The sequence below is a fragment of the Sciurus vulgaris genome, assembly GCF_902686455.1.
Source record: "Sciurus vulgaris genome assembly, chromosome: 3".
Classification (NCBI taxonomy): Eukaryota; Metazoa; Chordata; class Mammalia; order Rodentia; family Sciuridae; genus Sciurus; species Sciurus vulgaris.
In genome coordinates this window covers 154959757-154981824 of record NC_136463.1, presented here as the reverse complement: position 1 = coordinate 154981824, position 22068 = coordinate 154959757, and the positions used below count along the sequence as shown (strand labels likewise).

The following is a 22068-nucleotide window of genomic DNA, read 5'->3' as shown; positions in this document are numbered from 1 at the left end:
CAGAGAGGTGAAAGATCTCTACAATGAAAACTACAGAACATTAAAAAAAGAAATTGAAGGGCTGGGGATATGGCTCAGTTGGTAGAGTGCTTGCCTTGCAAGCACAAGGCCCTGGGTTCAATCCCCAGTACTGCAAAAAAAAAAAAAAAAAAAAAAAAAAGAAAAGAAAAAGAAATTGAAGAAGACCTTAGAAGATGGAAAGATCTCCCATGTTCTTGGATCGGCCGAACTAATATTGTCAAAATGGCCATACTTCCAAAGGTGCTATACAATTAAAATTCCAATGACATTTCTCATAGAAATAGAAAAGGCAATCATGAAATTCATCTGGAAGAACAAAAGACCCAGAGTAGCCAAAGCAATCCTGGAGAGGAAGAGTGATGCAGGAAGTATCACAATACCAGACCTTAAACTCTACTATAGAGCAATAGTAACAAAAATGGCATGGTATTGGCACCAAAATAGACAAGCAGACCAATGGTACAGGATAGAAGACACAGAGACAGACCCACATAAGTACAGTTATCTCATAGTAGACAAAGGTGCCACAAACTTACAATGGAGAAAGATAGCCTCTTTAACAAATGGTGCTGGCAAAACTGGAAATCCATATGCAGTAAAATGTAATTAAACCTCTGTCTCTCACCCTGTACAAAATTCAACTTGAAATGGATCAAGGATCTAGAAATTAGACTTGAGACCCTTCACCAAATAGAAGAAAAAGTAGGCCCGAATCTCCATCACGGTGGCTTAGGGCCAGACTTCCTTAACAGGACCCTCATAGCGCAAGAAATAATTGCAAGAATCAATAAATGGGATAGATTCAAACTAAAATGTTTTTTTCTCAGCACAGGACACAATCAATAATGTGAAAAGAGAGCCCACAGAGTGGGAGAAAATCTTTTCCACACACACTTCAGACAAAGCAGTAATCACCAAAGTTTATAAAGAACTTTAAAAACTTTACAACCAAAATACTAAGAACCCAATCAATAAATGGGTTAAGGAACTGGGAAGATGCTTCACAGAAGGAGATATACAGGTGACCAACAAATATATGAAAAAGTGCTCATCATCCCTGGTAATTAGAGAAATGCAAATTAAAACCACTCTAAGATTTCATCTAATCAGAATGGCTATTATCAAGAACACAAGCAATAATAAATGTTGGCGTGAATGTGGGGAAAGAGACACACTCATACATTGCTGGTGGAGTTGCAAATTGGTGCAGCCTACTCTGGAAAGCAGTATGGAGATTCCTCAGAAATCTTGGAATGGACCCACTATATGACCCAGCTATCCCACTCCTTGGTTTATACCCAAAGGACTTAAAATCAGATTATTACAGTAATGCAGCCACATCAGTGTTCATAGCGGCTCAATTCACAATAGCTAGATTTTGGAACCAATTGAGATGACCTTTGATTGATGAATGGAAAAAGAAACTGTGGTATATATACACAATGGAATATTACTCAACCATAAAGAAGAATAAAATTATACTATTTGATGGTAAATAGTGTAGAATAAATAGAAGTTGGAAAATATCATGGTAAGTGAAATAGGCCAAGCCCAAAAAACCAAAGGCCAAATGTTTTCTCTGATAAGTGTATGATGATATATAACAAGGGGGAGTTGTGGGGGGAAGAGATGAATGGAGGAACTTTGGATGGTGTAGAGGAAAATGGGGTGGGGGTGGGTGGGGGATGGAAGGATAGAATGAAACAGACAGTATTACCCTATATATATATATGATTACATGAATGGAGTGGATCTACATCGTGTACAACCATAGAAATGAAAAATTGTACCCCATTTGTGTACAATGAATCAATATGCAGTCTGTAAAAATAAAAAATATTTTAATAAAAAAAGTATACACACACATAAAAAATTTCTTCCTTCATGAAAGTAATTTTTTTGTATGTCTTCCTTCATCTGATTAAAGCAAATCCTAGGTGTATTTTAAGACAAATAAAATAAAATTATGTGATGAGTTAGAAAAATCCTCTAGAATGTAGGCTTTATGAAGGTAGAGGCTTTCCCTGGTTCATTAATGACTTGAAGTAAATTTAAAAATACAAAAACAAAAAATAACTAACTATACATCATTAACATAGCAGGTCATGGTAATCTGCAATGAATTTGATATCAGTGGATGAAAGATGGTATGCCCAGAGATGCAGTAGTAGAACACTTGGCAAAGTTGTTGCCTGAGGTTACTTGAGCAGCAGACCGTGTCCACTGAGTCAGCAATCCTGGAGGAAGGGAATAGAAAATAGAAACTTCATATGATTATTTTTAACAGTGTTTGGCAAGATATTAAAATGATGAGATGAGATCAGGAAAGACTTTGTGAACTTAGAAATAGAAGGAAATAGAATAAAAAACTGGAGACTTGGCTGTGGGAATTGCTGACTGCTTCTAGACCCCATGCTGTGTTTCAATAAATGTCCCCCAAAGACCTGTGTGTTAAAGCCTTGTTCCCTAAAGCATTGTTCCCTAGCCTGTAGTGCTGTTGGGAATTGGGAATTGGTAGAACCTTGAAGAGACTAAGCTTTATGAGAGGAAGTTAGGCCATTGGGGCTGTGTCCCAGAAGGGGATTGTGGGACAGTGGTCTCCTAGAAGAGATGGTAGTCTTTTTCTCTCTCCCTTTTTCTCCCCAACCACCATGAATTGAGCAGCTTCCTTCACCACACATTTCCCACCATGATGTTCTACCTCACCACAGGCCCAAAAGCAATGGGGCCAAGTGAACACAGATAAAATCTCCAAAACTAAGCCAAAATAAGAATTTCCTTGTGGGGAACCATCCATGCCTAGCAAAATCAGACTTGGTTGAGCCATGGGATACAGAGGCCTGACTACCAGGAACTGGCAGCCATGAGAGACTGTTCCAGACAACCGGGGAGTAGGTGGCCCTGTATGGGAGAGGGTTATGGTCTGGGGACAAGCTAGCTCCCTAAGCAAATGGCTTACCTAAGTCCTCCCTGTCCTGTTCCTCACAGAAGAAGCCCCTCCTGGTCTTGGCCCCTTTACCTATGCAACTGAGTAAAGGGGAGGTGGGCTATTCCATCTTGTTAGAGGCCAGATCTGGTATGGCCTGATATATCATACCCCCTCCCATTTGAAAAGAGTATTGGCTCTTTTTGTGTTTATTGCATGGTCCTTTGGCAGTTAACCCTTCCCTCATCCATGCTGGACTGGCTTGAAACCCCCACATTTCCTCATTTTTTTTTGATACTGAGTATTGAATCCAAGGGTGGTTTGCCACTGAGCTACATCCCCAGTCCTTTTACATTTTTTATTTTGAGACAGGGTCATGCTAAATTGGTAAGGGTCTCAAACTTGCAATCCTCGTGCTTCAGCCTCCCAAGTCCCTGGGATTACAGGTGTACACCACTGCACCTGGCAAAATTTTCTGTTTCTATGTTGAATATCTTGGGTAGTTTTTTTAAAAACAGTAATGGAAAGCTGACTGACATAGGAAGCTACACCATCACTAGGCAAAAGGAATTTCCCAGCTTCACACAATGTCATGTGTGTGTCCAGTCATTAACTATAATATTATGTGAAAAATGCCTATAAATCATATTAAGAATTATATGGATGAAAAACAACTGAGGAGAGAGCTAGTGAATTGAAGATAAGTTAGGAAAAATCCAGACTAAAAAATGATTTTTCTAACATAAAAACTCCTCTATGTATCTTTTTGTATTAAAATGCTGTATTTGGAATTTATGCACCGTCTTTAATTTTTTATCAAGGTGAAATTCACATACCATATGGTTAGCCATTTTAAGTGTACAGTTCATTCACATATGGTACATTTATTATGCTGTGCAACTACCACTTCTTTCTAGTTTGAGAATATTTTCATCAGCCCAGCAGAATGCCTTGTATCTAATACTAATTACTCCCAAATTTTCACTCCTTCTATTCCCTGGCAACTCTAATCTGTTTCAGTCTCTATGGAGTTATCTATTTAATGTAGTTCATGTAAAAGGAATCACATGCCAGGCACAATGGCGCGCCCACCTGTAATTCCAGCTACTCGGGAAATTAAAGCAGGAGGATTGCAAGCTACAGTTCAGCCTTGACAACTTAGTAAGACCCCATCTCAAAATAAAAAATAAAAAGGGATGAGGGATGTAGCTCAGTGATAGAGTGCTCCTGGGTTCAATTCCCCAGTACCATAAAAAAGAAAAATAAACAAATAGATAAATAGGAGGGATCACACCATACCTTTTGTTCCTGGCTTCTTTCATTTAGGATCACTATTAAGATTTGAATATGAGTTGTCTCCTGAAAAGCTCATGTTAAACAATGTAGCAGTGTTCACAGTTGAAATGATTATATTGTAAAAGTTATAACCTCATCAGTGGATTAATCCACTTGATGAATTAATAACTTGAATTGATTATTGGGTGATAACTGTAGGTTGGGTGGGGTGGGGATGGAGGAAGTAGGATAATTGGATCATGCCCCTGGGGATTATATCTTGTTCCTGCTCTGCTTCCTGGCTGTTACGAACCCAGTAGCTTTCCTCTACTTTGCCCTTCTACAAAGATGTTCTGCTTTACCTCAGGCCCAGAGCAATGCGGTTGGCCTACAATGGACAGAACCTCTGAAATCATGAGTCCAAAATAAACTTTTCCTCTTCTAAGTTATTCTTGTCAGGTATTTTGGCCATCACAATGAAAAACTGTCTAACACAGTTCTTTCCAACGTTCTTCAATGTTGTACTGAGTATCAGTATTTCCTTCCTTTGTTATGACTGAATAATTGTAATGAATATTCCATGGAATATTCATGTATCCATTGATGAACATTGGAATCATTTGTACTTTTTGGTTATTTTTAGAGATATGTTTTCATTTCTTTAGGAATTATTGGGTCGTGTGTTAATTCTGTGTTTAAATTTTTTCAGGAACTACCAAACTGGTTTCTGCAACTGCTGCCTCATTTTACATTCCCACTAAATATGTGTAAGGGTTACAGTTTCTGTACTTCCTCACCATATTTGTTATTTTCCATATTTTATTATATTCACATTAGTGAGTATGAAATAGTATTTTATTGTGATTTCCATTTGCCCTTTTATTTATTAAAACAAATCTTTCTTTTACATTTATATGAATGACACTTTTCTGTGTCGATGTAGGTTAAGTGGATAATCATTGTCTATAATTAGGATGCAGTGGAAATGCTTATGATTTCATTCAGACTGTGCATTAGTCAGAAGAGACCAAATTGTGTTCCAAATTTTCAGTGGATTAAAACAATAATGGATCCACATTTCTTTTTCACACTACTTGTCTATTGTGTGTTGGCATAGTGACTCGGGCTCCTAGACTAATGGCACAGCCACCACCTCCAAAGGCATGGAACTCTGCACCAGAGGAAAGCAGTTCCAGGGGGTCTCACACTCTCAATTACATGGTTGTTGCATGTTCTTCTGTAAATGACATTAGTTACAACTCACTGGCTATTACTAGTCACACGGGATCCAGGAAATGTAATCTATTATGTGTCTTGAAGGTTGAGAGTTGTTTTAGTCAGCTTTTTCATTGCTGTGACCAAAACACTAATGATTTTAAAGAAGGAAAAGTTTATTTGGCACTAAGGGCTTCAGAGGCCTCAGTCTGTAGATGGCCGACTCCATTGCTTTGGGTACAAGATGAGGCATAACATCATGGTGGAAGGGTGTGGAAGAGAAAGGCAACTGAGGACATGACAATCAGGAAGCAGTGAGAGGTCAAAATACATACCCCAAAGTAATGCCTCCAATGAACCACCTCCATCAGGGACACCCTACCTGTCTACTATTACCTCCCAGTCAATCCCTATCAGCTCCTTTTTTTTTTTTTTTTTTTTAAGCAGTACTGGGGATTGAATCCAGGGCCTCACACTTGCAAGACAAGCACTCTACCAACTGAGCTATATCCCCAACCCAGTGAGTCCCTATCAGAAGATTAATGCACTGACTAGGTTAAAGCGCTCACAACCTGAACTTTTCACTTTTAAACCCCTTTTTTTTTTGTCTCATACATGAGCTTTTGGGGGACACCTCAAATCTAAATCATATCATAACAAGAGTAAAAATTATTTTGTAAGCAGCACTCATAAATGCCACAGTCTACCCTTCTGGTGATAAGATACTTTGCTTAATCTCCTTCCTGCAGATGAAAGGTACTAACCATCCTCCTTGGGAAACAAACCTAAAGTGCTATCCAAGTACAGCATCAAATTAAAAAAACAAGGGTTTCTGGGTATACACAGTAGTCTCTGTATCAGGGAGCTGTGGGGAAATCTTGTTAGTATTTTTGAATGTGAATCTCTTGATCTTTAGACATATGAGCTAAGAGAAGCAAGATATTTGCACCATACATTCAGTATGCAATAGTGGTACAGGGACAGAGCAAGTACAATAAGATTTTTAGTTGGAAAGGAAAATGGGAGTCACACAGCAGTCACTGCTCCAAAGGGTCTTTATCCTTGTTGTGGGGAATATGGTCTAATTGTTGCCCAGCAGAAGGACTTCTTTGTCCATCATTCTCGAAGTACTATTCCAGCTGCTATCTGGGAAGTTTTCCTTTTTTGTTAGTATGCATAGTCTTCTCTGAAGAGAATGTTGTAAAACATATCTTTTGGGAGGTTTGTAGATTTGTAGCCTACTTTTTGCTCAGAAAATGGTGGGGGCTGAGATTTTTCTTTTCTTTCTCTTCGGGCTTTTTTTTTTTTTTTTTGACTCCATAGTTGAAGGCTTTTTCAATTCAAATTGTGGTTTCTTTGAATCAGTATAACTCTCTCAAGAACTGAGGTCTCCTGGGAAATTCTACTTATTGCAGTGGGAGACAATATTGTTTTGGATTAACTCTCCTATTACAACTCATTTGAAAAAGTGGACAGAGAGAGAGAATGGAGCTGGGCTCAGTGGTACACGCCTATAATCCCAGTGGCTCGGGAGGCTGAGGCAGGAGGATGGAAAGTTCAATGCCAAACTCACCAAACTATGGAGGCCCTAAGCAACTTAGCAAGACCTTGTTTCTAAATAAAATATGAAAAAGTGATGAGGATGTGGCTCAGTGGTTAAGCACCCGTGGGTTCAATTCCCAGTACGAAAAAAGAAAAAAGGAAGAGAATGGTTTTAAGGCATTTGAAACTTACCAAGGCAATAATGATTTTTGGGAAAATGATCTCAGAAAAGAGAGAAACCCAGTCTATGGTTCTCCCAACCTCAAGCTGGAGATTAATTCCTAAAGTCTTAATGTTAATGGTATTAAGAGGGTGGAGACTTAATCCCGCTGTGGTGTTTTGATCTGGGGTCTTTTGGAAATGATTAAATTAGATAGGGTAATTGGGGTCTCCATGATCAAAACCTAGGGACTATATAAGGAGAGGGAGAGAGACCACACAGAGAGATTCACAAGAGGTCCTGCCCTGAAGTAATGCAGCCAAGTTCTTAGTCTTGTAAGAATTTGTGCCATGCTGGTTGTACTTCCAACCTCCAAAACTTGTGATCTAAACAACCTCCTTACTCTATGAAACACCCTGACTCAGTTATATTTTTGCACTAATGAAAAACTGACTTGTATACCCAGAGAAGCAAGTCCTGCTTTGTTGCCACTTTTCCCTTTCTGGAATTTGTCAGCCTAAAACTTGTAGCTGAGAAACAAACAATGACTGAGAGACTAAGCAGATTTCGATTGGGGTAAGGGACACAAATTAGTATTCTCCCTAAGAATATACATTCTTTCCAAGTACACATGTGGATCTCTTACCAAAGTTGACTGTATACTAGGACATAAAGTAAGTTTTTGTTTTCTGGTATCAGGGATTGAACCCAGGGGCACTTAACCACTAAGCCACATCCCCAGCCCTTTTTATTTTTTATTATGAGACAGGGCCTGGATAAGTTGCTGAGGCTGGCTTTGAACCTGAGATCATCCTGCCTACTTAGTTGCTGGGATTACAGGCATGTGGCACTACCCTTGGCATAAAGCAAGTTTCAACAAATTTCAAATCATACAGAGATGTTCTTTGATCACAGTGAAATTAAGTTAGACATTTATAGCAGATAAAAAATTCCTATATATATTGAAAATTGGGATAAACTTGTAAATGATCCAAGAGTCAGAAGAAATTGCAATGAATATTTAGAAAATATTTTTAATTAAATAATAAAGAAAATATTAGTGCAACATCATAGTTTTTGAGAGGAAGCTAAAACTGCAGAATAAAATTCTTAACCTTAAAATTATGTATACATTAGAAAAGAACAAAGTTAAAAAATCAGTTATCTCATTATTAATCTCAAGAAGCTATAAAAAGAAAAACCTAGGGGCTGGGGAGATAGCTCAGTCGGTAGAGTGCTTGCCTTGGAAGCATGAGGCCCTGGGTTCGAGCCCCAGCACCGTCAAAAAAAAAAAAAAAAAAAAAAAAAAAAAAAAACCAGACTCAGAGAAAACAGCAAGAAGGAAGCAAGATAAAAGTAGAAATAAAATAGTAAAAACCTACAATATGGAAGGTCAAGAAATCCAGAGCTGGGCTAGGCGTGCAGCTTAGTGGTAGAGTGTAAGCTTAACATGCATGCATGAGGCCCTTAAAATAAGTAAAGAAAGGGGCTGGGGTTGTTGCTCAGTGGTAGAGCACTTGCCTAGCATGTGTGAGGCACTGGGTTTGCTTCTCAGCACTGCATATAAATAAGTAAATAAAATAAAGTTCCATCAACAACTAAAAAACATACTTTTAAAAAAATAAGTAAAGAAAGCCAAAGTTGGTTTTTTGAAGTCACTAATAAAATCAATATCCAGCTGGGTGTGGTGGTGCACACCTGAAATCTTCAGGAGGCTGAGACAGGAGGATCATGAGTTCAAAGCCAGCCTCAGCAATTAGTGAGGCCCTAAGTAGTTTAGCAAGACCCTTTCTCAAAATAAAAAAAAGGGTGGAGTTGTTGCTCAGTGGTTAAGCACCCCTGGGTTCTATCCCTATTACCAAGTGTACAAACAAAAAAACCCAATACCCACCTGCTGCTGCTGTTCCAGAGAGAGAAGGTACAAATAAGCAAAATCAGGAAAAAAATAGGGGGCATCCTATTGATCCTATAGACATTTTTAAGATGAAAATTTATAGTCTTCATAACTGATACACGATAGTTTCAGAATATTAATACCAACATTATTAATATTGAACTAATTTGAGATTTGTACTCTTTTTATACCTAGTATATATTCACTAGGGATGTATAATCAAATTACTATACCTTAAATAATTTCTTACTAACAGACATACACAATTAGAAATTTAACTTTTTATTTTGGAAGAAAAACAAGCTATATGACTGTCCTTATGTTCCAATTTTGTAGAGCAAGTTTTATGAGATACAGTGATTTAGTTAAAACATTTTGTTTGGTGATACTTCTACTTAATGTCTCCCCTCCTTTTTTGGGGAGCTGTACTGGGGATTGAACATAGGTCCTTGAACTTGCTAGGCAAACCCTCTACAATGGAGCTATCCACCCCTCCTGCTGCAGCCCAGCCCTTTTTATTTTATCTTGAGACAAGGTCTCATTAAGTTGCCCAGGTTTGTCTCAAACTCATCAATCCTGCCTCAACTTCCTGAGTAACTGGTGTGCACCACCATTTCCAGATTGCTCTTTGCCTTTGATAAATTCATCTTTTCATCTGAATGGGTTATTTTCCTCCTGATATTTAAAATTTACTTTTAGTTTAGTCAATATAGTAACAAAATTTGTTTATGAATTTGTGGAATGAGAACTACTTATGATGTTGAAATCAGAAACAACAATCACCATTTCAAAGACCTTGTAAGTTGTATTTTGGCTCTAAAAATCAAGTGGAAGAGAATTACAATGTGAAGTCAGAGTTTTCGTTCTACATCTTTTCTCCTTTGACCCAATTAAAAAAAAAAAAAAAACAAAAACTTCTACCTTCTGACTTTTCTGTCCCAGGTGAGAAAATATGAGTGTGAAGGTTGTAGTTGGAGTCAGTTTCTAATTTTATGTACAGTTCTATTCATAGAGGACAACAAGTTAGTCTCAGAGGCTGAGGCAGGAGGATGGAAAGATCAAGGTCAGCCTCTGCAATTTAGCATGACTGTGACCTTGTCCCTGGATTAAGTCTCCAGCACTCACCCCCAACAAAGAAAACATGTTAATTGCATCTGTAGTTTTATGGAAAATGCTTCTTTTTCAAAGCTATTGATAATAGCAACAACAGAGAAATTATTAGAAAAACAGGAATAGGTGAAGTTTTTCTAAGACAATTGAATAATTTGACAAGGGATGGGAAATGCTTATGCTTTTGAATGGCACAGGATGCACAAACCCTTTTTAAAGTACCAGGAGAAGAGATGTCTCTGGAGAAGGGTCAGGAGTTCCCAGAGGAGAGGGGGAACTCAGGATTAGCTCGGTTCTTGACACACGTGATGGAAAAGACAAAGGCGGAGTCCGAGGTTTATTTAGAAAGAATAAATAGATTCTAAAGGGAGAATGCCGGCTGTCTTGAGATTGAGAAGCAGTCCTGACTTGGGCTGGGCGGAGGTCCAATATTTATAGAAGGGCTGTATCAGGGGCGGGATTGGAGGTGGGTTCAGGGTGGAGTCGCACAATTTCCCACTTGCATATTTCCCTCATTTTACAAGGGCATGGGCCAAGGGCTTGTTGCTCAAGATTTACAATTATGCTTTGTACACCTAAGTGGCTTGGTGATGTTTCCTTTAAGATTCAGCATTTCTGTCTTTATCCAAAATCCCTGTCTCACTACTATGAGCAACTCTATCACTTTTCTCCTCTTTCTTACTTTTATTTTGTTTGCCTATTCCGGCTCTTAAAAAAATGTTTTCAGATTACCAGTGGTTCCCACAAACAGGGTTTAACTCCTTCCTATGTTGAAAGGTTGTCTATTGCTAAACTGAGGAGTTTATTCTGGGCTGGTTTGTCCATTAGTTAACATAGCTGTGGAATGCCACTTCACCCATGGCATTATAGGAGTGTGGGAGAAACTTGTGATTCTTTTTTGGAGGAGGAAAGGGGAAGAGATAAAGGGTGGTGATATCGGAGCATGGCTAGATTATGGGTGCGTAATAGATATCCAGGTAATGTTTAATTTAATTTCTCCTGTAATCGTTTTGGAGAAATGTTAGAAGATGGGTCGTGTTTTTCCCGTTTCCAGTTCTCTCCAATACTACTTTGCCCACCATTTTTTTTTTTTTTTTTTTTTTTTTTTTGTGGTGCTGGCCAGGGCGTTGTGCATTTAAGGCTCACACGCTACCAACTGAGCTATATCCCCACCCCCGACCACCATTTTTTGTTTAAAAACTGTCCTCTGCTTGTAATCCCAGCAATTTTGGCAGCTCAGATAGAAGGATCACAAGTTTGAGGCCAGCCTGGGTCATGATAAAATAACAAGGGCTGGGGAAATAGTTCAGAGATAAAGCACTTGCCTAGCCATGTGTGAGGTGTTATCACCAAGAATTGCTCCACCTCTGAAATCTTAAATTCAAACCACCTTCTTATTGCTGTAATACATTTGAAGAATGTAATACATACATAGTAATAACTGGTTTAATATGACAGTAATTTTCAAGGTGAGGATTGAGGAAGAAAGAAACTCCCAAAGACATTCTTCTGAATCTTAGAGGCGTGCTTGATTTGAAAACCTTTGTAGGTGATTTTTATGGACCTCCTTTAAGTAGTATTTCTTCTGCCCTTTCTTCCTGTTGTAAGTCACGAAGGAACTGGAGTCAAAAATGAAAAAAACTTTTTCACTAGTTTTTTTCATTTTTATGTTTTTGGAAAACATGGTCCTTTTCATAAAAAAATATGCTATTTATGCTAACATATAAAGGGTTTGGTTGTTTTCAATAGACTAATAAAAATTTAAATTTTTTTGTTTTAATTTTTAATATGGTAAATGTTGATAGATTTAACACACATAAACAAAAACTCTTTGGTGTCTTCGGTAATTTTTAAAGTTTAACTGGGTGTGGTAGCACATGCCTTTAATTCCAGCAACTTGGGAGGCTGGGGCAGAAGTATTGCTAGTTTGAAGCAAGAGTCTATTTTGAAATAAAAATAAAAATAAAAAGGGCTGGGGATGAAGCACAGTGGTAAAGCACCTGTGAGTTCAATCCCTAGTACTACCAAAACAAAACCAAAAACAAACCCCAAAGTTTAAAGGAGTCCTGGAGTCAAAATGTTAAAGCACTTCTGCTCTAACTTATAGCTTATTTGAATTTACCCTTTGAATTTCAACTTATATGCCTTTTTTCTTAGGTATTCCTGAACATCCTGCTTGGATATGGATACCTTACAGGCTTTCTTAATAATATTTTATACTTCATTAACAGCTCTGTAGGGCCATTATGTGTATGTGTGTGTGTTTACATATATATAGTTTATATATATTGTTCATCTCTTTACAGTGTAGACAATTTTTTTTAGTATACTCAGAGTTGTACAATTATCACAATTTTAGAATATTTTCATTATCCCTAAAAGAGACCTGTACCCAGCAGTCACTCTTTCCTAATTCCCCCACCCTAGTAATATGTTTATTTATTTATTTATTTTGCAGTAATTCAACTTCAAATTCAATTTGGGGATTGAATTCAGGGCCTCATGCTGCTAGGCAAGTACTGTGCCACTGAGCTACATCTCCAGGCCGTAATTTACTTTGTCTATAGATTTGCCTATTCTGAATATATCATATGAAGGGAATCCTACATTGTAACCGCCTTATTCAGTTAGCACAATGATTTCAAGGTTCATCACATGGTAGCAAGTATCAGTACTTTATTCCTTTTTATAGTCTAATAATGTTCCCTTGTATGACTATACCAGCTTGTTTATCCATTTATCAGTTGCTGGACAGTTGGTTTGTGTCCACTTTCTAGCTAGCATGAACAATGTTGCTATGAACACCTGTGTACATGTTTTCGTGTGGATATGTATTTTCAATTTTCCTAGGTATATACCTAGGAGAAGAACTGAAGAACTGCTAAATTATAAAAGGGGGGGGGGGGGGGGAAAAAACCCAAACAAAAAAGAAACAAGCAAACAACAACAACAAAAAATTGCTATGTTATATAGTTACCTTGCATTTTACAGCTTGAGGAACTGTTAGCCTGTTTCCCAGAGCACTTTATATTCCCACTACTAATGTGTGAGTATTGCAATTTCTCCATATCCTTGTCAATACTTGTCAGTTATCTTTTGGTTAATGGCTATCCTACTGGGCAAAAAGTGGTATTTCCTTGTCATTTTAATTTGCATTTTAGTTTGCATTTGAGCATCTTTTCATGTCTATTTGTATACCTTCATTGGAGAAAAGTTTATTCCAGTTTGTTACCCATTTTCACGTTGGATTTCTTGTTTGAGTAATAATAGTTCTATATTGTTATAAATACAAATATACCCTTATCAAATGTTTTATTTGCAGGTATTTTCTCCCATTCTTTAGGTTGTATTTTGAACGATAAAGACAAAAGTTTTAAATTTTTTTTTTTGTATTTACTGTTTTTTTTTTTTTTTTTTTTGCGGTGCTGGGGATTGAACCCAGGGCCTTGTGTTTGCAAGGCAAGCACTCTACCAACTGAGCTATATCCCCAACAAAGTTTAAATTTTGATGAAGTCCAATTTTTCAATTTTTCTTTGCTTATTATTTTGGGATTCTAGGATGTCACCATCTAATCTAAGTCATGAAGATTTGTGTTTATGTTTTTTCCTAAGAGCTTTAACCCAAAAGCACCAATTGAAGATTGGAATTAGCTCCTCCCCGCTTGAGTTTAGAACTTTCAGCAGCATCTTTCATCAGTAGCCACCAAGATTGCGTTCAAGGGGTCGTTTTTAGTTGTGGTTGTTTTAATCAAGGTCATGTGTTTGGCGGGGTGTGGAAAGTGTGGGAGCTAGGGGTTCACAAAAAAATGTTAGCTTTAGAAATAAGGACTGGCATTCAATTCAACATTTTCAGCGAGGGTCGACGAGCAACGCTGGGAGGAAACAAAAGGATCTTGGCTCAGCATTCAGGAAAGCGCAAGGTGCTGGAGAAGGAGGGGTCTAGGTTGTCAGTACGGCTCCAAACATAGAGACTGGGAGCAGGGACCTTTTCCCGAGATAGGGTCGGGTCTGAGGCTTAAGGCGTGGTCCTCCTAGAAGGTGACGAGACCAGCTCCCTCGCGCGACACTGCCAAAGCGGCTTCTGGGGATCTCCCGCCTCCGGACCGCTCCCCGACTCGTTTTCCCGCCTCCCCTTTCCTCTGTTCCCTATTCCTCCTCCCTGCGCGTAGCGGAAGTGACGTGAGGCGTAGCGGAAGTCCCTGCAGCCGCGGTGTTGTGCTGTGGGGAAGAGAGACGGATTTGTAAACCCCGGAGCCAGGTTCTGCCTGCCGGAGGCCGCTGCTGTGCGGAGACCCCCGGGTGAAGCCACCGTCACCATGTCTGATCAGGTACCGGGCTGGAAGCCATCCGGCGGCGGCGGCCGGGGCCTTACCCTACAGGTCCGCCTGCCGCTCGGCTGGGGCCGGGGATGGAGGCGCGGGGGAGGGGAGCGCGGACTTGGGGAGGGTCGGCCGGTGGGGACTGGGCGGGCGAGGGAGGGGAGCGGGCTCGGGCCGGAGACGCCGCGGCCTGCCGCGGGGCTCCGGGAGCCGCCCCGCCCCTCTTCAGTCTCGCTCTTCGCCCCCTGTGCCCCAGCGCCTCTGGTCGCGGCCTCCCTCACATCGTCCCCCTTCTTTCTCCCGGGTCGACTAGGTGCAGAGCCCCGCTTCCACCTCCCTGAGAGGATCCCTGGGGAACCTGTCCATCTCCCTCCAGAGGACTGATTGCAGGACAGGGCCTTAGGCCCCAGTTATGTAACGGGCGAGAATCCCTGACTGGGAGGCTCAGTGGCCCTGAAAAGCGGCTAGACTCCACTTTCGGATTCTTGGTCCCGGAGGGCGCGGGGCGGCGAGGGAATCGTTGTCTGATGTTGCTGGGAGCCTGGGAAGCGCTGCTTTGCATTCGGGTTGCTTCTGGGGCCCGGTCGCCGCTGCTCTGCTCAGTCTTTTTTCCGTGTGGGGGTGCAGAGCTGTCGCCTCTTTTCTGTACTTTGCTATTTCTTACTCGGGATTGGTTCATCGTCTCTCCACTTGTAAGAGAGTGCTCAGAATAACCAAGAAACAAACAGTAGAACAGAACTGTTGGAGCAACCAAAAGCTTTTTATCTGAGCATTAACCTGCAAATGATTGACACTTTTTGAGGAAAATGATGGGAAAACTTTGTGCTTGTAGAGCAGCTACAGAATATGTGCAAAACGCTGTCTATTAATGGCAAAGTGCTTCAGCTCAATGTTGTTATCAAGACTTTGCTTCGGATTTGCATTCAGCCAGCAGTGATCGATTTTGCCTGAAGTTGTTCTTCCTCAACCTGTTCTAGTTAACTACGTTTATGGCTAGTTTTTAATTCACAGTTTTTATCTGGTCTTCGTTTTGTTTGCTCAGAAGACTGAGTTTTGAAAGTATTTTTGGACCTTTTATTTGTTTCCTGATAGTTATTCAGAAAACTTACACTTAACACCAAAATGTACTTGAATTTTAAAATTTAACACACTTATTTATTTGACTTTTAACCTAGTTTTATACCACTTAATGAAAGCAAATGAGGTTTTTGTGGATTTGTACAATTATACAAAATGTACACTTCTGTATTTAGAGCTTAACCATAATCTGGATTAGTTTTGGGTGGATTTACTTAGTGATAATCTAGGTTAATTCCCAAGTTAGTATGGGAATGGTATTACAAGCATCTCTCTAGACAGTTGTTTACTTGGTAACCAGGGAGGAAAGAACAGCTGTAAATGCTTAGTTTTATCAGCCTTTTATTTCGATGCTCAGAAGTAGCTAGAAAGCGAGTTGAAATTTATAATAGCCTGATGAAAGAGCAATATGTGGAAAAAATACAAAATAAATTGTAGAATTATTTGTGCTCCAGTTTTTGTCAGATCATTTAAAAAGAATGTGAAGAAAGAGAGGACCTAGGACACAAAGAGATTGTTTACAGAGGATCTGTGAGACCCAAACTGTTTTCATGTTAATATTAGGACAGTGTTTATTCTCATTCTTCCATGGGTGTTCAGTGAAATTTTCTAGGAACTAACTTGACTTGTGATATCACAATAGATTGAAATATGGAAGCAGATATGAAATCCAGCTGCTTTCTATTGAACCAGACATTAAAGAGATTTGCAGAAATGTGAAACAGTGCTGTTTCTCACCAATTTTGTTTTGAAAATGTTATTAATAAAATGTTATCTGTTAACATATAATGAGTTTATTCTTATTTTAAAATGACAATAAATATTTAAAACATTTCTCAGTTTCAGTGTTTAATACTGTATATGTCAATAAATATAATCTTTTAAAAACAACAACAACAACAACAACAACAACAACAGTTTCATGGGGCTCAGAGACCAAAAGGTTGGAGAACTGTTGCTCTAGGCTGATTGACCAGCATCATTATTAATAATTAGGGCCCAATACTAGTTCAGTGTTGGGTGCTAACGATTTAACAAGATAAGAAAATGAATCCTTACCTATAAGAGTCTTGTGAGAGCAAAAAATTCCATATTACTACTGTGTAATATGAACAGCATGATAACTGAACCACTGCCTCTAGAAGATAACCTTAGAATGATGTGATAGAACTCTTGTCTGGCACAACCAGACAACCCAACTTGACTGAGGCAACCCAGTTTATTGTTTGGTGCTAAGATAATGAAATAGAATAATAATTTTCAGGTTAAAATAGGTGGACATTAGATCCACATAAGACTTAAATTGCTGGGTTCTCCATTGATGAATGAAAGAAATTTTTTTTAATTTGAGTAAAAACTTCTTTACAGTTTTAACAAGTCCATTATCATCTAGTGGATTTGTGGACCATTATTATCTGAAACAGGTTCTAGACCTAAGGGCCATAGACCCTGAGGGCTAAAAACCAATGAACTTGTGTGGTGTTTTGTGCACTTTTTTTTTTTTTTTAAAGGGAGAAAGAGAGCCCATAGCACTCTTCATGGGTATATGATCTCTAAAAAGGTTGAGGAACTAAAAAGGTTAAGGAACTGTCCTTTAACCAGTAACAGCAATCTGGGTATTCTCCCTTCGCCTAATTTCACTTTGCAACAAAACGAAGTATTCATATAGAACCAGAATCTTAATGTCAAGCTATCCTTTAATCTGTACAGAATTTCCTTTATCCTTTTTTATTTTCTAGTTTATACTATTTTTTGTTTTATAACAATCATAATCAAAAGCATTTTGGATTGGGCACAGTGGTGCACGCCTGTAATCCCAGCTGCAGTCCCAGCTGCTCCAGAGACTGAGGCAGGAGGATGGAGTTCAGAGCCAGCCTCAGCAATTTAGTGAGGCCCTAAGTAACCCAGAGAGACACTGGCTCTAAACAAAATATTAAAGAAAGGGATGGGGGTGTGGCTTAGTGGTTAAGTGCCCTTGGGTTCAATCCCTGGTACAAAAAAAAAAAAAAAGCATCTTGCACCTCACCTCTTCACTTCAAGTTTGTTAATTGTAACAATTGGATGGCTGATGTGCTTCTCTCTAACTGAATCTGCTAAGGCAGGATTCATTCACCTCACCCCACCATAGAAAGAGATATTAAATAATTTATCTTTAGACAAGGATTTGGAATCTTTATATAATTCTAGTTAATCTGTTGCTGCTAAACAAACTACCTCAAAATTTAGTGACTTAAGGTAAGTCTTTTATTTTGATCAGTTTTAGCTCTTTGGGTTGGACTCATCTATGCTCCTTTTGTGTATAAGGCCTAAGATGACTTCAGAGAGGTAGAGTGGGGTGGCATTGGACTCTTCATAGAGTGTCATAGCCTCTCTGAGTGGAAAAAGACTCCAGGGTATTCAGATTTATGGCAGCTCAGTGCTTACAAAGAGTGTCAAGATAACCTGGATAGAAGTAGCAAGCTCCTAGGACTAACTTTGGAAGTTACTTCTGTTATTCTCTTTTTGTTCAATCAAATCCTTAAGACCAGCCTAGATTCAAGAGAATGACATTTGGACTCCATTTTTCAGTAACAAGAGTTTGTAATTTCTTTAACACATAAATTGTACGTTTTCTGTCATGATAGCATTAGCAGTGTTCTTTATAGATCCCCGTTAATGTTTACTGATCTTAGCAACTGTAGGTCTGGGTTGCAGAATATGATGAACTGGTTGTGTATTAAAATTCATAATTATGTGTATTACTATTTATATCATAGAACAATTAGACTGAGCTGTAGCTATTATTTGAGCATGTGATTATCAATGGGTACCTTAGCCATTTTATGCCTTAAGAGAGAAATGTATATTTTATCTCTCTGATAGACATGGGGTGCTGCTGGCGGATAATGGAAACATAGATTATAATGAAATACTTCAAAGAAAACCTTACGTAAACAATAACTAATAGTATTTTGAAAGTAGTATGATTGTTATGGTTAGAGTACTCATTAAGGTTAGTTGAGTAGTTCTAGTTCAAAATTATAAAGCATTTGTCAAATATATCATGAAAACTGTTAGCCCCCATAGCAGGATATTAATATTATAATCTTCTATGTAGTATTGTAATTATTTACATATTAAGTATCTTTTTCCATTAATATTTGCTTTTGAGATTTGGAAATCAGGCTTTATTCATTTTTTCCCCCTGTAGTGCCCATAATAGCAAATGGGTACTTAAGTTTTTTGAAGGAGTGAGTGGTCAGGTATATTCATTAATAAACATTGAATGTCATTATGTTCTCAGCACTGTTCTAGGCACTAGATTTGGAAAGTTGCCTCAAACTCATGAAGCAGTGGGTGTCTTCCCTCTCTGATCCCTTGATATTGTCTTTGAGGAAGCATCGGTTGTCTCAGAATAGTTTTTTTTTTTTTTTTGGGATCTGGGGATTGAACTCTGGGGCACTTGACCTCTGAGCCACATCCCCAGCCCTATTTTATGTAGAGACAGGGTCTCACTGAGTTGCTTAGCACCTCGCTGTTGCTGAGGCTGACTCTGAACTTGGGATCCTCCTACTTCAGCCTTGGAGCCTTTGGGATTATAGGGGTGCGCCCGGCCTCAGGATAGTTTTTTTTTTTTAATGTGATGTTTTTGCATACTTTATTGATACTATCTTAACAATGGACCTGGTAACTTTATATCCAAGATTGAATGATTGACTTCTTCCAGGACATTGGAATTGTTATGGATAGTTTTGTCTTAACATCCTCAGCATTCCATTTTGGAATTTCCTGAAATTGTGATTTTTTTTTTTTTTTTAATAATTCTGATACTATTCTAGTTCTTAAAGTCTTGTAGGAAAGTTCACATGGATTCTATTTTTGAGCAACTTAGTTTTGCAACTCAGAATTTGGGTGTTCCTAAAATATAACCATTTAAAGGTGTGTGTGTGTGTGTGTGTGTGTGTGTGTGTGTGGGTGGGTGTGGGTGTATGTGTATAAAATATATACATATTGTGTGCGTCTGTATGTGTGCACGTATTTGCTTCTTTTTTTGCATTCAGTTGCCCTGTCTGTGCTAATGAGTATCTGAAGGAAGGAAGGGTGGAGTTCTGTTCTGTCCTCAATATCTAAGGTCAGTTATTTTTAATGGTTTTTACTGAAGATTACTGTATTTACAAAAAAGTGCACATTCATGTAAGGTTTGCTTAATTTTCACAAATTACACATCTATGCAACTTACACCCAACTCAGGAGACTCTGTCCTAACTTTAAAACACATAAATTTTGTCTGTTTTTGTACATTCTAACATTTTATAGGTAGAATCATGCAATATGTACTACTGTTCAGTATTGTTTAGTGATTTGTCCTTAATATTTTGGGTAGTTGTGTGTTATTAAATCTTGTTGCATTGAATTGTGTGACTCTACCACTTATTTAACCATTCTGCTTTTGAAGCAAATTGAAGTAGTTTTATAGGATCTGAGTTATTATTTATTTATTTTTGTACCAGGGATTGAATCCAGGGGCACTTAACCACTGAGCCACATCTCCAACCCTTTTTTAAAACAATTTTTTTTTATTTAGAGACATGGTCTTGATAAGTTGCTTAGGGTTTTGCTGTGATGCTGAGGCTGATTTGGAATTTGTGATCCTCCTGCCTTAGCTTCCTGAGATGCTGGGATTATAGATGTTTGCCATTGGGCCTGATTTAGGATCTGTTTAAACATAGGTCAAGTGATTCCTGTGTGTAGCACCTTCTGTGTCAGTTAAGATTGGTTTTGGACTGAATAGCAGAAAATCTGATATATACTAGGTTGAACAAGTTAAGTATGCTGTTAATCTTGCTCTTTTTTCCTCCATCCTTAGTAGATATAGTTCACTTTCATGCTTTTTGCCTTGTTGGGGGTGGGGTGGGGGAAGACTACTTTGTGTTTTTAGGCAGAAAAAGAAGGAAGAGCAAAGGGAAAAAAAAGTATGTTATATCTCTGACTAGCACTATGTCGTAGGGCCATAAAAGAAGCTGGGAATAATAGCCAAGCATGGTGGTGCACGTCTGTAATCCCTACTACTCAGGTTGAGGCAGGAGGGTCATAAGTTCTGAGGCCAGCCTGGGCAACTTGGCAAGACCTGACTCAAAGCAGAAAATGAAAAGGGCTAGTCCCTGGGTTTTGATTCACAGCAACACACAAGAAAAAAGAAGCTAGGAGATACGTTTTTTAGCTGGGCAAATTTAGACTTCTTGTAAGGAGGAATGGGAAAGTAGATATTTCCTAATTTTGGATACAAACAAACTAGTTTGTTCCAGGCTTTGCATAGATCCACAGTTGAGGCCCAAAGAGTATGATTTACACAACCAGCAAAAATTTCAGTTATAATTTTTAGTTCCTGAGAAGTTGTACCTATCTAATTTTTATCACAATTCAGGGCTGAATTGTAAATATACAGAAGGCCCGGTGTCTTGACAACTTTGACTTAAAGTTTTGGAATTAAAATCTGGTCAGTTCTATTCCAGATCTCCAGTACTATTTTATGTTTGAACATATGCAGTGTGAAGATGAAAATGTACGTGTGTTTTTGTGGTTTTGGAATTCTAGTAAATCCATTGACGTATGAGGGAAGTGGCTTCTTATAATTCTGGGTTTATACCTTTTAATAATGAATGTAAGTATTAGGATTATATAGTTTAATTCTTGTCAAATTTTCTTTATTAGGAAATAAAATGAAATAAATTGATGCATACAAAATTTTTTTAAACTTTGCTCTTTTTTGGGGTGGGGGTGGGGGTGGTTCTGGGGATGAAAGCCAGGAGGGGTACTTTACCCTTGAGCTATATCCCTCACGCTTTTATTTATTTATTTTTTTGAGACCAGAATCTTGCTAAATTGTCAAGACTGGTCTCCCAACTTGTGATCCTACCACTTGAGCATCCTGAGTTGCTGGAATTACAGGCATGTGCCATTGCACCCAGCTTTGAATGTATTTTTAATGAAAAATTTTATAAAATTGTAAGTGTATATGTAATTAAACCTATGTACCCTTCTGGTGGCCTATTTTATTTAATTTATAGGACCCCACTCCTTCATGTTATTTTGAAGCCAGTTTCAGACATTGTATCATTTCATCTGTAATATTTCAGTATGTCTCTCTCAAGAGAACTTTTTCCTTTAACATAACCACAATACTGTTTTCATATCTAGAAAAATTAACATGTTAATATTACCAAATAAAACGAAATTTATTCTTAATTTGTTTTTTGGTTTCTGCAGAATTCCTCCTCCTTTTATAACAATGAACAGTCTTTGTGCAGCTGTAAGGGTCAGTGACTATTAAGTGTGATGATCTGTCCATGTGACTAAATTACCAAGGAACTGATTGCCAGAGTGCACAGATCTTGTTCTTTTGACTTGGAAATGGCATAATACATTCCTTTTTATGGATTTAGTACTTTGGTAAATGATAACTGTTGTGTTTTTCATATCTATTCCAGTCCAGCCCTCCTTTCAGACCCAGACATCTATTTCCAAGCTGTTTCATCTGTAGCTTGAAAAG

The 22068-nt window shown here is 38.4% G+C and overlaps 1 protein-coding gene across 2 annotated transcripts in view; it reads left to right on the top strand.

The window, feature by feature from the left end:
• The first annotated feature begins 14326 nt into the window (after window positions 1-14326).
• SUMO1 (small ubiquitin like modifier 1) overlaps window positions 14327-22068 on the top strand; it is a 27081-nt gene continuing 19339 nt past the window's right edge. The window contains exon 1 of one of the 2 annotated variants that reach the window (XM_079130708.1): window positions 14327-14522. In XM_079130708.1, coding sequence (XP_078986834.1) covers window positions 14460-14522 — 63 coding nt within the window. In that variant the 5' untranslated portion in view covers window positions 14327-14459. The remainder of the gene's footprint in view (window positions 14523-22068) is intronic. The other variant, XM_079130707.1, reaches the window with a different exon arrangement.